The 15,641-nt window shown below is 50.0% G+C and overlaps 1 protein-coding gene and 1 long non-coding RNA gene across 9 annotated transcripts in view; one reads left to right on the top strand and one right to left on the bottom strand.

Moving 5' to 3' along the window:
* Window positions 1-14,502, top strand: part of HNF1B (HNF1 homeobox B) — a 64,126-nt gene extending 49,624 nt beyond the window's left edge. For 4 of the 8 annotated variants that reach the window (XM_069602785.1, XM_069602784.1, XM_069602782.1 and 1 more), the window contains exons 7-9: window positions 1,074-1,268; window positions 4,545-4,663; window positions 13,564-14,502. In XM_069602785.1, the coding sequence (XP_069458886.1) occupies window positions 1,074-1,268; window positions 4,545-4,663; window positions 13,564-13,584 (335 nt within the window). In that variant the 3' untranslated portion in view covers window positions 13,585-14,502. The remainder of the gene's footprint in view (window positions 1-1,073; window positions 1,269-4,544; window positions 4,664-13,563) is intronic. The other 4 variants (XM_069602790.1, XM_069602789.1, XM_069602788.1 and 1 more) reach the window with 1 other exon arrangement.
* Window positions 11,581-13,801, bottom strand: LOC138447210 (uncharacterized). The gene is made up of 2 exons (XR_011259735.1): window positions 13,714-13,801; window positions 11,581-11,753 (listed from the first exon to the last, which is right to left on the bottom strand). It is a non-coding gene; the product is annotated as an uncharacterized lncRNA (long non-coding RNA).
* Window positions 14,503-15,641: the final 1,139 nt, after the last annotated feature.

Below are 15,641 nucleotides of genomic sequence, written 5' to 3'. Positions count from 1 at the left end.
CCAGGGGGCCAACGGAGGGTGGGTACCAGGGACCTGATCTTGGCAGCACGGGCCCCAGTTCTAAAGAGACCTCAGGATATAGACATAATACAGAACCATGGAGGTCCCCGTCCTCCAGAACAGAAAGATGGCAGCACCTACTGTAACCACCAGCCTTCAGCTTATTGCTTCCTCCTTCCAGTACATGGTCCTTCCATTGCCACCAGCCCTGTGCTGCCAGATGAGACACACTCTCTTCACAGACTGGCTGAGTCGCAGTCTTTTATCCCTTCTCTGCTCTAGTTAAGAGAATGAGCATCTGACCTCTCTCAGGTCATTGCGCAGCCGGCCGAAGGAGGGTCTTCAAGCTGCACACCTCTAGGACTGTGGAGGAGGTTTTGTCTTTTTATCAAAATGTGGGCCCCTGCATACTCCTGCCCCCTGCTGGACAGACATATCTGGGCAGTAATCTGGACCTTAGAGTGGATGCCTATAACTCAGTCCTGAGTGCACCAGGGCAAGCCTCCCTCAGAGCCAGACATGGATGGAGTGGGCAGATACATTGTTGTTGTTCAATCACTCAGTCTTGTTCGGCTCTTTGCAACCCCATGGACTGCAGCACGCCAGGCTTCCTGTCCTTCACAATCTCCCAGAGTTTGCCCGAGTTCATGTCCATTGAGTCAATGATGCCATCCAACCATCTCATCTTCTGTCATCCCCTTCTTCTACCTTCAACCTTTCCCATCATGAAGATCTTTTCCAATGAGTGGGCAGACATAGAGCGCTGCAACCCCAAGGGGGCTACTTTGGGAAACAGGACAATTTTGGGAAACCCTCAGACCTCAGTCAGACCTGTTGAAACCCTGTTTCCATCTACAGCTGTCTGTGGAATGTGGGCGAGTCACCTTATCTCTCTAAGCCTCAATTTTTCGATCTATAAAATGGGTCTATAAAATCGCTTCCCAGGCAACCTCTTAGGTAACAGCCTCAACCCAGTGCTGGCAAACAGCAGGGGCTCTGTTGATGACTGTTCAAGTCTGTTCACCTTTGCTTATCCCTGAAGCCATCTCTGATCCTTCCTCTCGTTCCCACAGGCCTCAACTCCTCCCAAGCTCAGAGCGTCCCCGTCATCAACAGTGTGGCTGGCAGCCTGGCAGCCCTGCAGCCCGTCCAGTTCTCCCAGCAGCTGCACAGCCCTCACCAGCAGCCCCTCATGCAGCAGAGCCCGGGCAGCCACATGGCCCAGCAGCCCTTCATGGCTGCAGTGACCCAGTTGCAGAACTCACACAGTAAGGACCCGGGCTCATTGGGGAGGGAGTCCCAAGGGGCCTCAACAGCCAGCGTGTTCACTCTCTGGGTCTGAAGTTTCTTGGAAGCTTCCTGGTTTGGTCACTTTTCCCTACCTGTGATCAACCAAGACAATTTCTTTCTTTCATTTTAAAAAAAATGTGTCTGGCTGCACTGAGTCTTCATCGTGGCACATGGGCCTTTCAGTCTTTGTTACAGTACGTGGGATCCTTAGTTGCAGCGTGTGGGATCTAGTTCCCTGCCCAGGGGTTGAACCTGGGACCCCTGCATTGGGAGCACGGAGTCTTAGCCACTGGGTCACCTGGGAAGTCCCAAGACAATTTCTTAAGCACAAGTCTTATGTGATGCTGTGCCTTTTCTGGTCCTCTTCTCTACCCCTGGAATTCCCAGGGGAGATTTTACAGAGGACAGTTAAGGCCGATACGGGAAGAGAAGCTAGAAATAGAGATCTGGGGAGACAATATAAATGTGGCACGAACCCATGCCCCCTTTCCCGCCCTGGTTCCCATGGAAGAGATCCTCAGGCAGGCGCACCCCTTTTCCCAACGAGCCTCACCTTTGCCTTTTCAGTCCAAAATTCCAGGCAGCTGTTATCAGATGATCAGACTTAGCATATAACTTGCCTCCTAAGTGTCTTCTCTGAATTTGAAAAATCTTCCAGAGTCCCCCCACTCTCCGATTTCCACCCCCCAAACATCTCTGATGGAGAACCATGAACATGGATGGAAAAAACCACGTGCACACAGAACATTAGTTTCTGCCCCATGCAGAGAGGCTGCTTCCCACCTCCGATGTTTTCACCTACCCTGAGACTACCTTTCAACCATTTAGCTTTGGGTGTGTTGTTGTTGTTGTTGTTGTTGTTGTTGTTTTCCATGCTGAGCAACCTGTGAGATCTTAATTCCCCAACCGGGGATGGAACCTGTGCCCCCTCCCTTGGAAACATAGGATCTTAACTACTGGACCCCCCGGGAAGTCCCCCTTTCAACCATTTACTTCCCATCCACCCCTAGCCCCCATTTCTCCCCTTCCTGAGCCCCAGAGCCCCAGCCCTCTGGCTATGTCAGGCTATAGGCCCTTGCCTCCAAGTCTGGGGAGAAAGCATGGGAAGGATGGTTTTCTATCTTCCAGCACAACCCCATGCACACACCTGGGCTGCCTCTGGAATAGAGCAATAGTGCATCAGACAGGCCTAGATTTAAATCCTGGCTCTGAGCCTTAGGAGCTATGTAGCCGGTGGTAATTTCCTCAGCCACTCTCAACTTCAGTTTTTTCATCTTAAAATGGAAATAGGGTGCATGTGGAGTCACTATGAAAGTGAAACAAGAGTAGGTATGAACTGTGTTTGGTGAGCATTAAGAGTTATTAAAATGCAGACTTCGCTGGTGGTCCGGTGGTTAAGGCTTCATGCTTCCAGGGCGAGGGGTGTGGGTTTGACCCCTGGTTGGGGAACTAAGATCCCACATGCCACGTGGCCAAAACATTTGAAAAATGAATACGTTAAGAGAGTTATGAAAATGCAAATAATGATTCATTAAGGGTGTCTGATAGGAGGAGGCAGGGGTGGGAAACAGGGCTTCAGTTGCTCTTCTGGCTGTGAGTCTGAGGGGCAACGGCTAAGTTCAGCCTCCTTCTACGCTCGGGGCTCCATCCCGCCCCAGGCCTGCGGAGCTGGTTTCTGCGTACCATCTCACATTCCAATCACATTTTCGTGGCTTTTAAAAAATCTGCCACAGCCTGCAGCAGAGCCTGGGACCACATGCGTCACACTGTCCTTCCTCCCCAGCCCTGACAGTGTGCTCCCCCCGCCTCACCTGGGCAGGATTCCTCAGTGGCGAGGCTTGGGTGGGACAAAGAGGGGTCGCCAGCGACCTGTGGACTGCCGAGGCCCCGCTGTCCTGGCTAGCTCTGAAGAGAGAGCTCGTGGGGCCCCAGACCAGGAAATAACCAGCCTCCCACCAAGGGAAGGACAAGCTGAGACAGCAGGCTGTGACCTTTACCCTCATTCCCTACTGGAGGATTCCTTGGTAGAACAAGCTGGTCCCTCCCTCAAAGCCAAACATCCACATGCTTTCTGGGTTGGTCATGTGACCTGGAATTTACATGAATCTTATGGACGAACTAGCATGAGTCAAAGGCTCCAGACTTGGTGGACACATACTGGGAAAACAAAAAGCGAAAACCACACGCTTCTGGAGCTTTTATTGAAATCTAGGCTCAGGGAGCTTCCCTGGTGGCTCAGACGGTAAAGAATCTGCCTGCAATGTAGGAGATGTGGCTTCAATCCCTGGGTCAGGAAGATCCCCTAGAGAAGGGAATGGCAACCCACCCTAGTATGGAGAACCCAAAGGACAAAGGAGCCTGGAGGGCTACAGTCTGTAGGGTCGTAAAGAGTTGGACATGACTGAGAGACTAACCCTTTTGTCCATTGTACTTCATTTGTGTGATGTCACAAGGCATTTTAGTGCAAACTGGGACAGCCCAAAATTATACTAGTAATGACACCCATGTCTATTTAACAATTATTAATCAATCTACAGTTGCTAACATGAGACCTAGGACTTGAGTCACTGCAGAAATAGTAAGCAACAGGCCACCTCCTTCATTTTGCCAGCTACTGCGAACTTTCTTGGACTTAAATTCTCAGATGCACCACATATACCCCAGGATCAATTGTGTTTGGGGTGTTTGTTTGTTTTTGTCTTTGAATATTTCTTTATTTACTTGGCTGTGCCGATCTTAGTTGCAGCATGTGGGACCTAGTTCCCTGACCAGGGATCGAACCCCGGCCCCCTGCAGTGGGAGCATGGAGTCTTAGCCACTGGACCACCAGGGAAGTCCCAGGATCACTTGCTGATATCCAGGCATCTAATACTTTGAAAGTCAGGGAAAGAAAGTGCTCCCACCAAGAAGCACCATCCACCTCTATACACCAGGCACTGTGGAAACCTATTTATCTATTTGGTAAACTGCTTTAAACACAATCTCTTTTAATCCTACAACAGATATCATTCCCATTTTACAGAGGAGCAAACTGAGGCTAACTGAGTTGATTAAGGAGCCAGGATTTAAACACATGGCCATTCTTTCTGATCACATCACACTGCCTTGCCCAAACATAACTACCACCCACCCCCACCCCCTTTTATCTGCCTGGGGAGAAAGGAACAGTGGTGTGAGATGAGGGGTGGTCTGTAGCTGTGCTTACACTCTTGTGGGACGTGAACCTTGACCTTGTCTTCACTTTGTCTCTGCAGTGTACACACACAAGCAGGAACCTCCCCAGTATTCCCACACCTCCCGGTTTCCATCTGCGATGGTGGTCACAGATACCAGCAGCATCAGTACGCTCACCAACATGTCTTCCAGTAAACAGGTAATGCTGGCGAGAAGGTAGGGGGAGGGGAGGGATGGCCATGACTGCTGATATGCAGAGTGCGTGACGAGTGCGGCCTCGGCCTCAGTGTGGTCCTTCTGAGGGAGGCTCCCCGGGTACTTTCTAAAAGAACCCCTGAGGCCACAAGGCAAAGAAGATGGGCCACAGGCTGAAGGGGCTTATTGCTCCCCTAGCATCCCTAACAAGAGCACTAGAGTAGAGAAGTGTGCTCAGCTGCTGGAGACTGGCTTATACAGAGCCTGCAGGCCCTGGGGTTGAGTATCCCCAGTGGGTTGCTCATGATCCATGGACAGGGTATTTCCAAGGAAAGCTCAGAAAGTCAGACCCTCTGGAGTCTCATGCTTTGCAAGAGGGATCCCTGAGGATTTCCCATCAATTAACGAATAGAGAAAACGAACAGTGAGTCAGAGGTCCCGAGGCTGATTCACCCAGTTCAGAACTCATCCTGAACCCCCAGTGCTGTAAGCTCCAGAAAATGACCCAATTCTGCCAACCCACGGGGACTCCCCAGTAGACAGCCTGGCCTTACCAGGGCCCTGTGTTCACTTGGTGTTTTATAGAGAAGCTCAGAATCAGCTTCCTGGTGCATTGAAAGTGGGGAATCCAGAGGCTTAGTCACCATTTCAGTTGATGACTAACTCCCACCTCCACATACATAGAGGGGATGAGGGTAAAGACGACCCATGGTGAGGCTACAGCTTGGGCAGCTGGTCTCGAACGAGACACTGAGAGTTAGGAAATGGGACAAGACGTCTGAAAAGATCGAAATTCCAGAGTAACACAATAGGACCTTTCACTAGCTGGGGTCTGTGCAGTGTGGGAACTGTTTGGCCTTTATTGATTGTTAGATAAGTAGGTGACAACCTTGAACTTCATGTCAGAGGCTCTTGGCAGCATTTGGTCCTGTGGATGGTTCCCCCCGCCCCCCCACCATCAAATCACACTTCATCCAGTGTTGATGTGCTCCTGAGCAAGTTCTTTCATGGACTCAGCCTTCTCTGTTCTTCCTTTGCCCCCATCTCCTCCTGGTCCTGCACTGTCATGAAACAGGTGGATTCAGTTCCTGACTTTGCCACTTGCTCAGTGACCTTGACCTCCCTGAGCCTTCACCTTCCTCATCTCTAAAACAAGTCGTGGCCTCTACTTGCTGGGTGGATTTGATTAAGCCCTGTAGATTAAGTGCCTGGCACATCTTGGGCGCTGAAACACACATGACCTAGTCCTTCGGGCTGTGGAATGAGGTGAGGTAGGGAGGGAGAGGTGTGTGGGACCCACCTTGCTATCTTTCTCTCACCCATTGGAAGATGAAAGGACAGCCCCCGTTGCCCTGCCCTTCGACTCCCGTGTGATTTCCCACTCTTTGTAGTGAGCAGGGAAAACATTTATCTGTGCTCACCAATCTCAATCAGGGGGGCAGCCAGGCGCAGCAGCCCTGCTTGGGAATACCTTCCCCTTTGAAAGGTTTATCAATCCATCTGCCGCTTGGGCAGCCCTGGACAGGGCTGTGATTAATGATTCCTGTCTTTCCCAAGTTGACTTTGATGCTTGCTTGTTGAAACACGTCCTCTGAATTCAGGAAATGGCCTCTTAATCAAAATGCTTCAAGATGCTCTCTGAGATGCTGTACCGGCCCCCAGATGGGACCAAGTGGCCAGCCGACCTTGACGCCACATGAACGAGCCTCTAGAACTACTGCGAAGTCATCTCGAAACCCCCAGACATTTCAGGAGTCTGCTGATAGACTCACAGTTCTATAGAATGATGACGATGACATTTAGTAAGGCTAACACCCTTCATGTAATGCTGTGCAGTTTATGCTTCTCATGAACGTTATCTCATTGTTTTCTTTTTGCCAAAACCTCCTAAGAAGTACAAAGAAATAAACCAAGGCTCAGAGACGCAGGGTAACCTGCCCAAAGTCACAAGAGATGATATGCTAGGGCTGAACTTCCAGACTTTTGGTCTCAGGCTCTAAATCCTGGACTTTTCCCACTTAGACACTACTCGTCTTCCAATACCGGTCTTTTTATTTGTTTTTCACTGCACTGGGCCTTCACTGCTGCGCACGGGCTTTCTCTAGTTGCAGCGAGCAGGGACTGCTCTTCCTTGCGGTATGGAGGCTTCTCACTGAGGTGGCTTCTCTTGTTGCGGAGCACAGGCTTAGGGCACACAGGCTTCAGTAGTTGAGGTGCAGGGACTTAGTTGAGCCAAGGCGTGTGGGACCTTATTTCCCAGACTAGTGATCAAACCCGTGGCCCCTGCATTGGCAGGCAGATTCTTAACCACTGGACCACCGGGGAAGTCCTGGCAATACCCGTCTTTAGTCACTGCTCTTGTGGTCTGTAACAGTCAGGAACAAGAGTAAAAATTAAACCTACATAACTATATTCCAGTCAGGAAACTTTCTTCCTGCAAACAACAGGAGAAGAGAGGGTAGGAAAGACGGAATGAAATAAGAGGAGAGTGAAGATGCTGCCTCCTGGCAGCAGGAGGAACCCAAGAGGAGGAAAAGTTGTACACACTCTGTTCTGAAGGCAAAGGGTCAGAAGTGAGTTTCAGAAGAGAATTGGTGACAATTCTGCTTTTTTTGTTGTTTGAAAGTGTTCTTTTCCAAAAAGAGTTTCAAGACTATTGCTAGGAATCAGGAGAGGAAGATTCCCTGGCCAAATGTGTTGGGGGAACAGCTGGGTTTAGCAGAAACCCCACAGGACAGGGCTTCTCAGAATCTCTGCTGTTCCAATGTGAGCACTGAACCGGGACCCATCCTGGGCAGGGCTGCTCTAGAGGCATCATAGAATGCTAGGAAAAGCCAACGGGTCTGAGCCAATCCTGGCTCCTTCACACCTGCTCCATGACCTTGGGCAGTTAATTCAGGGGTGTGAGTCTCGGGTTCTTCACCTCTGAAGGGGAAGCTCCCACCTCCCTCATACAGAATATTCAAAGTGCCTGAAGATCATGCCTGGTACCGAGTCATGTGCTCGAAGTGACCGCTTCCTTCCTGTTCCTACCCCTTTCTGTGTGTAATCCCTTAGAAGACACCTTCCATTAGCTCCTTCAGGATTGAACTCACTGCTTGGTCTGGACGTGGTCAAAGGAGGTTCTGACAATAACATGTCTCAAGGTTTAGGACCATTTCTCTGGCACATCCTGCCTCCTGGGCCGGGGCTCCAGATCCCTGCTTCCCACTCTCCTGCTACACAAGGATGCCCTTTCACCCACCTCCCAGGAGAAAAAAAAAAACCAGTAGTTCAGGGCCTTTCAAAGCACCCAAGCCCTTTGTGTGTGGCCAAATGCCTGGGCTTTAGTAGATGTTCAGTAAATATGAAGAGTGAGTGAGTGAGTGGAGTGAGTGAATAAATTCAAAGCTAGCATTTTTATTTTGAGTACCTCCCATTTGCCATGTAGCACTCCAGGTGATTTTCCATCTTACCTTTCCTGTCTAGCCCTCCTGCAAGGTAGAAATTTTTATGCCTAATTTACAGAGCCAAAAACGGAGGTTCAAAGATGGGGCAGAATCTGGCTAAGCATATAGGATGGTAAATCTGGAGCTAGAGTTCCAGACTTTGGTTCTTCTCACTCCAAATCCACTCAACAACACTCATCTTCTAAGATCCATTTTTAAAGTGCTTATAAAAATGACTCAAGGTTATGCTGGCGTGAGGCTAAAATCAAGATTTGACCTTGTCTCCCAGTGTTTTCCATCGTCAGGACAGGCATGCCGCAAGACCTTGTGGATCATGTTTCAGAAACCTCAGGCTGGAACTTACTTGCTGGAAATCCTTGGCAGCTACTGCCCTCTGTCCTTTCCAGAGCCTGTCTCCTGTCACCAACCCCCAATGAGTCCTGGCGGGTTACCATCTGAGTGGGTCTCTGCCTCAGCCTCCTGCAAAAACAACAGTCCTCCAGCCTGGAAACCAGACCACAGCAAGCACCAGCCTTGGCTAAAACAAGTGTGGGCAGGCTGTGAGCAGACTCCTGTTTCCACAACTCTACCCACCGCTCCACTTCCTAGTTTATATAGAGAGAGGTCAGGAGAGGACCACCAGCCCCCTACCCCCACCCTCTGCCCAGAGCAGTCACCCATCAGCGGTGCTGATGAGAAGGAGGTGGGCAGCCTCATCATAAATCCCTTGAAGCTACACCCACCCCACCACCCCCTCCCACCCCTTCCCCACACGCTCCTGACCTTCCCCCCACCTCCCAGTGGTGAGGCAGTGTGGGCTTGATGGTAAAGAGCCAATGTGGGAATTAGACAGACCCCGTCCCCAGCTTCTGCCACTTTCTACCTGTGTGACCAAAGGCAAAGGTCCAGCCTCTCTGAACTTCAGTTTCCTTACCTGTGATATGAAGATAACGATTCCTCCTTTGTGGGATCATTGAAAGGGCAAAATGCAATAAAACCTGTAAAACACTCAGCTCAGTGCTTGGCTGGGAACACCCAGTCTGTGGCAGCTGGGTCAACCTTGGCTTTCCCTGAGGGTAACCTTGGGTGTCTCTTGAGCTTAGGAAGGAGGATTTTAAATGGTAAAGGGCATTTATTTCCACCCTGGTGTCCCACTTAGAAGATAAATAGTGGGTTTTTCTGTTGAGACATCCTGGGCAAGTCATTTAAAATCTCTCGAAGCCTCAGTTCCCGCATCTAAATCACTGGAAGTATAATCATTACTTGTAATGAATAGAGCTATCATTAATCTACCTTAATAGATTATTAATAATCATCTGTGTTCACTGTCTCCAATTCCTCACCCCCAATTCTTTTTGTGGAGGTATAGTTGCTTTATTCTCTGAGTTTCAGCATAGCAATTCACAATTTTTAAAGGTTATACTTCATATATAGTTATTATAAAATATTGGCTGTATTCCAGTATCCATGCTGCACATTAGATCCTTGTGGGTTATTGATTTTATTCATGGTAGTTTGTACCTCGTAATCTCCTCTCTTGCCCCACCCCTCTTCCCTGTCCCCACTGGTCACCACTGGTCTGTTCTCCATACCTGTGAGTCTGTCTCTTTTTTACTATATTCACTAGCTTGTTGTATTTTTTGAATTCCACAGGTAGTGACACCATACAGTATTTGTCTTCCACTGTCTGACTTATTTCACTAAAGCACGATGCCCTCCTAATCCATCTATGCTGGTGCAAGTGTGAAATCTCGTTCTTTTTTTATGGCTGCATAGTATTCTATTGTATATACCTGGGGTGGGGGGTGTACAGAGACCTGTATGCCCCCATAGTTCTCTCTTGAGAGCATTCCAGACTGGCTTTTGTCCCCACATTCCTGAAACCCCTCTTCTCCAGCTCACTAATGTCTCCACATGGCCAGATCCAGTGGTTACTTCTCAATCTCTGTCTCTGACGTAGCCGATCACTCCCTCTTTTTCTCTCTCGAGTCTTAGGATGTTCCCCATTCCTGGTTCTCCTCCTATGGCACTGGCTACTCCTCATTTCCTTGGCTGCCAGCTCATCTTTGCAACATTTACTAGTTGAGGGGCCCTGGGACTCATTCTTTGGCCTCTTCTCCTCCATGTTTATTCCTGGGTTCCTGGGTGATCCCCAGTCGCATGAATTTGGGTCAGATGTACACGACCGTGGGTCTTATTCTGTCCCCAGTACTGACCTCTCCCTTCAGGGCACATTCACAAACCCAGTGCCCCTTTGGCATGTACAGGTGCACGCCCAATATACCTCACCAGCATCTCGGATCAAATCTGCCTAACACAGCAGCTCTTCATTTTGCCCCGGTTTCTCCTGACCCAAATTGCTTTCTGCTTGGGCTTGTCCATTTCCCAAAATGCCATCAGTTATTCAGGTGAGACCCTGAGAGTACCCGCTATCACTTCACACCCTGCATTCCACATCCCGTCCATCAACAAGTTCTGCTAAGGGTCCTTTAAAATGCGTCCTCTACCTGACTGCTGCTTACCCACCCCATTAGCCTTGTGTTCCTGCAGCAGCCCCTAACTTTCCATTCCTGCCCCACAGGGATGGGTGTGCTCTGTTCGCCACTCAGCAGCCAGAGTGGTCTCTGAGAAAGGAAAAGCCATTATGTCACTCCCCCCGCCCCTGTCAAAAGTCTCCACTAACTTCTGGTTGTAACCAGACTGAAGCAGAGACTTCCAAGACCCTAGGTAGTCAGACGGAAGCCTCTCCTTCATCTGTCCCTCGGCTCCAGCCACACCAGGGCTGACGGGCTCCCACCGCAGGACTTCCACTCCTCCGGCACCTTCTGCTGGAGTATACTTTAGTGTGTATCTTTGCATATGCTCGGCTCAAACCTCAAAGAGTGGGGGGATCACCTCCCGACCCCCCTGCATAATTTCTTCCCCCTTCCCTCTAGTCATTGTGACCTTTTATCATGCTTATTTTTCAAGAGTATGCATCTCCTCCTGAATTTTTATGTGATGCATTTCTTAACTCATTCATCATTCAAAACTCTCACTAAAACGTCAGCTCAGTGAGGGTGGGGACAGAGTCCCGTTCACAGCTGCATGCCCAGTGCCTGCGAAAGTGCTGAGCATAGGAAAGGCCCGCAAAACCATGTTAAATGAATGAATGACGATTACCTGCCTCAAAGGCATGATGTGAGAATTCTATGGAATAATGCGTGTCAAGGCTTGCCTTAGCAATGCAGCCTGGCACACAGTAGGACCTCAGTAAATGTCAGCTCTTCCCATTATGGATCAGATCTTCTTAGAGTGAGGACATCCTTAAGAATCCTCCGGCTGCCCCGCCCTCCAGACGGAGGGCTCTGTAGTCACTGGGGGACCCCCAGGCAGGGTCCCCGCTGGGCTGGCTGAGCCGGACCTCTGTTCTGAGGGAGCCCAGCATGCCCCTTATCAGATGTTTGTGTTTAGACTCTGAAGGGGGCAAATAACTCTAGTTCCTTTGACAACATTTAGGGCTCTGCCACCATTTTATTATGTGAGCAAACATTTGATAGCTGGGAAGCCCATCCCTAATGACAGGTCATAGAATCTCGCTGGCGTCTGCTTATCTGTTCTTGGTGTTTGCTCTTCCATTGAAACCTGCAAGGTCACAAGCCGTTTTCTCTCTCCTCCACCTGAAATCTGAAAATTGGAAAAAGCTTGATAGTGAGGAGTAAAGAGACTGGAGAGAGCAGAGGTGGGTGGAGGGAGGAAGAGGAGGCAAAAGATATCAGAGGACCCTGCCCAGGGGCTCAAGAATGCAGAAGGGTGGAAACCTGTCTCCGCACATGGACGCACCACTCAGCCCTGCTCTGAGGAGCACTGGCGGGGGAGGCGGGGGGACGGGGAGCAGCCCAGACCGGGGCACCCCAGGCAGCTTAACAAGGACAGTTGTGCCAGCACCATGCGGAGGACAGCACGCCTAGCAGCCCATCTAATCCCCCAACGACCTTCATCATAAAGGTGGGGAGACCGAGGCCCAGAGAAAGGAGTTTGAACAAGAGCAAAGCTCGTAGGGGCTTCCCTGGTGGTCCAGTGGCTAAGACTCCACACCCGCAAGGCCAGGGGCCCGGGTTTATCTCTGGTCAGGGAGCTAGATCCCACATGCTACAACTAAGAGTTCGCATGCCGTAGCTAAGATCTGGTGCAGCCAAATAAATAAATATTAAAAAGAACAACAAAGCTAGTAGAAGGCTCTTAACCTCAGTGTAATGTAAAGAACACTGTCTGGGAGGTCTCCCAGAACTGGTTTGAATCTCTGGCCCCACACTCTCCTAATTCCGAAACCTTGGGCAATTCCTAGACTCTCTTTGACCTTGCTTTCCTAATCTGTAAAATGGACATAATAGCAGCCCTATACAAGGCTATGGCTGGGAGAACTGGTTAATGGGGTAATAGTGGGATAAGAGGCCTTTAACAGTGTGATAGATATGTGAATGTGTTATGTGTGGCTGTGGCTGTGTCTGTGTCTGTGTGTGGAGGGGGGAGTGTTTGAGGGGGAGTCTTGAGAAAATGAACCGTTAAGTCAAAGGGCAGAACCTTCCTCTGAGATGACAACAAAGGGGAAAGGGAAGGAAGAGAAGCAAAGCGCAGGAAAAGGGACTCCCCGGAAGGAAAACGCGAGCTATGATCTTCCATGACAGTTGAGATGAGCGAGGCCCATGGCTCTGGGAGTGCAGGCTGCCCCATGTCGGGGTCTGGCTCTTCTCAGGGATTCTTCCATGCTGGGTCTCCTGCCCCAACCCACCCAGAAGCCTGGTCTCGAAGGCCTTTAGCCCTTGGGTCCCAGTTCTCTGATTTCTTGTCTTGATAGCAGCAAGTGTTATAGAAAGCACTTTGCAGTTCCCCACACTGCTTCCTGATGGAGCGTTCGTACGTGGTGATTTTCTCTTCTGCTCTGTGGCCTTGGGGCTCAGCATAGACCAGCAGCATCAGCCCAACCTGGGACCTGATTAGAAATGCAGGTTCTTAGGCCCACCCCCGGCCCACTGAGTCAGAATCTACCTTTTAACGGGATCTCTGCTATTCCATTTGGGAAGGGATCTGGGGGACCCCTGCTCTTAGAGGTCTTAGGAAGAGACCCGTACTTCCTGCAAGAGCTCCCATCCAGCTATCATTGCCACCAAACTGAGCAGTTTATGAAAAGCATTCTCATAGTAAGGGGAGTCCCATTTCAGGATAAAGGTCAGCAAGTTATGACTACTTCAAGGCCATTGGCAATTCACTTCTCTCTTCTGAAGTGGCCAGGGAATCCAGCTCCTAGATTTTCCTAAAGGGAGCGTGTTTCAGGACCAGCCCTGCAAGACTCTGAGGGCCCGGGGTCCCCGGACCTCCAACCTCCAGCTCTTTGCTGGTTGAATTGGGTCTCAGCTCCCCCAGAGAAGCCAGACGCTAAGGGCCCAGGTCCCCACCAGAGGCGCACAGCTGAGCTGTCTCTCCTCTCTCTCTGCAGTGTCCTCTCCAAGCCTGGTGATGCCCACACATCACTTACTTTGTGCACAGCAACAAGGACCCTTATCTTCCACACCATCACCCTCTGGGCAGCTGTCACGGAGAAGCGCAGTGACCCGACATGCAGCACCTGCGAGAGGTCCCTGCTCACCTGCTGTCCTGCTGGCGCCTCGGACACTCGCTCTGACAGGTGCAGCCCCTTCTATGCAGTATTGTCACGATGCCTCTCCCAAGAAGTCTGGTCTGTCCTAGAGGCAGGGGACAAAGAAGCAGCGGAAGAGGAAGAGAGAAAGCCGTAGCGTCTACATCACTCTCTCTCATCGAACAAACTGAAGTGAAAACTTGAATCTGTTACTGAAATGAGAAGAGAAGGACACGTGCTATTGAACTGAGCCAAACACACTGCAAATATCAGCCACCTCCCCCTGTCCCGCCCCCCATCCCGGCTGATCTGGAGATTTCTTTTAAAGAAGTAAATTTGTCCAATGGGTGTAAACTATAAACTATTGTAATTGAGTGCAATCTCCCCCCTCTACTTCCTCTCCCCTCTGCCCTGTATATAATACTAAAGCATCTATCGGTTTTCTTTGTAAAGGTCAGAGTTGAATTTTCAAAGTGATTCGCCCCCTCTCTCTTTCCCCCACGGAGAAATACCTAAGGCAGAAGTGAAGCCCTTGACCCGCTTCCTCGGCCCTGGACACACACAGAGACTGTGTATTTTGGACTGACTGCCAGCTGTCTCTGATCTCCTGATGTTAAGACACACCCTGGAAGGGCTGAACAGAGTGTCAGAGTTGTGTCTTAGCTTCCGGAAGGGTTGGGGGGCCAGCCAGGACAGCCCCAGGAAACGCCAAGGCAGGGACGCTGGCTGTTTGATATAGCACAAGAAAAAGTTGCCCTTTCAGAAAACCTCCCATTAAAACAATTTATTTTACCATGGCCCAGAGTCTCATATTTCTGCCTCTGATGCTTTCCCTGCCTTGGTTTCTCCAAGAACCCATGGCCCCTGGTCTTCTTGGAATTTTCCACTTACTCCACGGGGCTCGCTGCTGCATGTCCCATTGTCTTCGGCCAGCCTTATTGCTGAGATGAGAAAAGTTTTTTCCCCCAGTCAGACTCCAATACTTTGTCTTTCTGTGACTCATCGGAGTAGACTTGGAGCCAACTCTTGGTGACTGTTGGTCACAGGAGCAGAGGAAAAAGTAGGAAACTTGGAATCACCATGGGTAACATTGTCAGCTTCATTGTAAGCATGAATGCCAACCTTTCTTCCCTCCCATAGGGCTGTTAGTCAGGAGAATGGCTCCTGTGCGAATCGCCTCCTGCCTGGGTTCTTGCCTCCAGTGAGGATGGTAATGAAGACAAATAGTCCAAAAGGTGAAAAGCCAGAGGACTAAACACTCTCCAGCAGGAGCTTTGCCACAAAGAATCCAGCGTTGACTCTAGGAAGAAGGAGGTGGACCTTTCCTCCTTGCCATCTCCAGCACAGACTTACCAGCGTGTGGTTTCTGGCTTTTAGACAGAGCAGTTCCCAAGCTGGCTGTAAGCGAGGGCATCATGCTGAAGAGGTCCCAAGAAACAGGTTTTTCAAAATCTCAAAGTAGTAGAAAATGCAGTTCTTAGTGAGCCAGGCAAAGGTACTGAGAGCCCAGGGCAGGGATGGAGACTGTTAAAAATGCTGACCTCTTTTGGCTCCTGGCTCCCCTCCAATGTTATTTGGGCTAAAGCGGTCAAGAGAAAATTCATGGATGGGTTGAAAAGGGCCGGGGCCAAAGCCGAGCCCTTTGTGTCAAGAGAGGCCAGGATTTGCTGACTCTGGTGGAGATGGCTTATTGGTTGGCTCCTGTGAGTTCAGGAAGAGGAAGGGAATACAGGTCTTGAACTCCAGCCTCGACTGGAGCCCTATGTTTGAATTCACATTGTTTTTGGAGCAGTAAGCATCTGCATTTGATAGATTTTATATCTTGTGTTATTGTAATAATCCTGAAAACCCAGGAGGTCTCAATCACTCTAGAAGCCATCCAGGAGTGTGGAGGACTTGGGGAGGGGCAGAAATCTCTAGGAATTTTTCTTAACTAG

This window comes from Ovis canadensis, chromosome 11 (assembly GCF_042477335.2).
Source record: "Ovis canadensis isolate MfBH-ARS-UI-01 breed Bighorn chromosome 11, ARS-UI_OviCan_v2, whole genome shotgun sequence".
Taxonomy (NCBI): Eukaryota; Metazoa; Chordata; class Mammalia; order Artiodactyla; family Bovidae; genus Ovis; species Ovis canadensis.
Note: the sequence above shows the minus strand (reverse complement) of the source record. Positions and strands in the feature narration are given on the sequence as shown.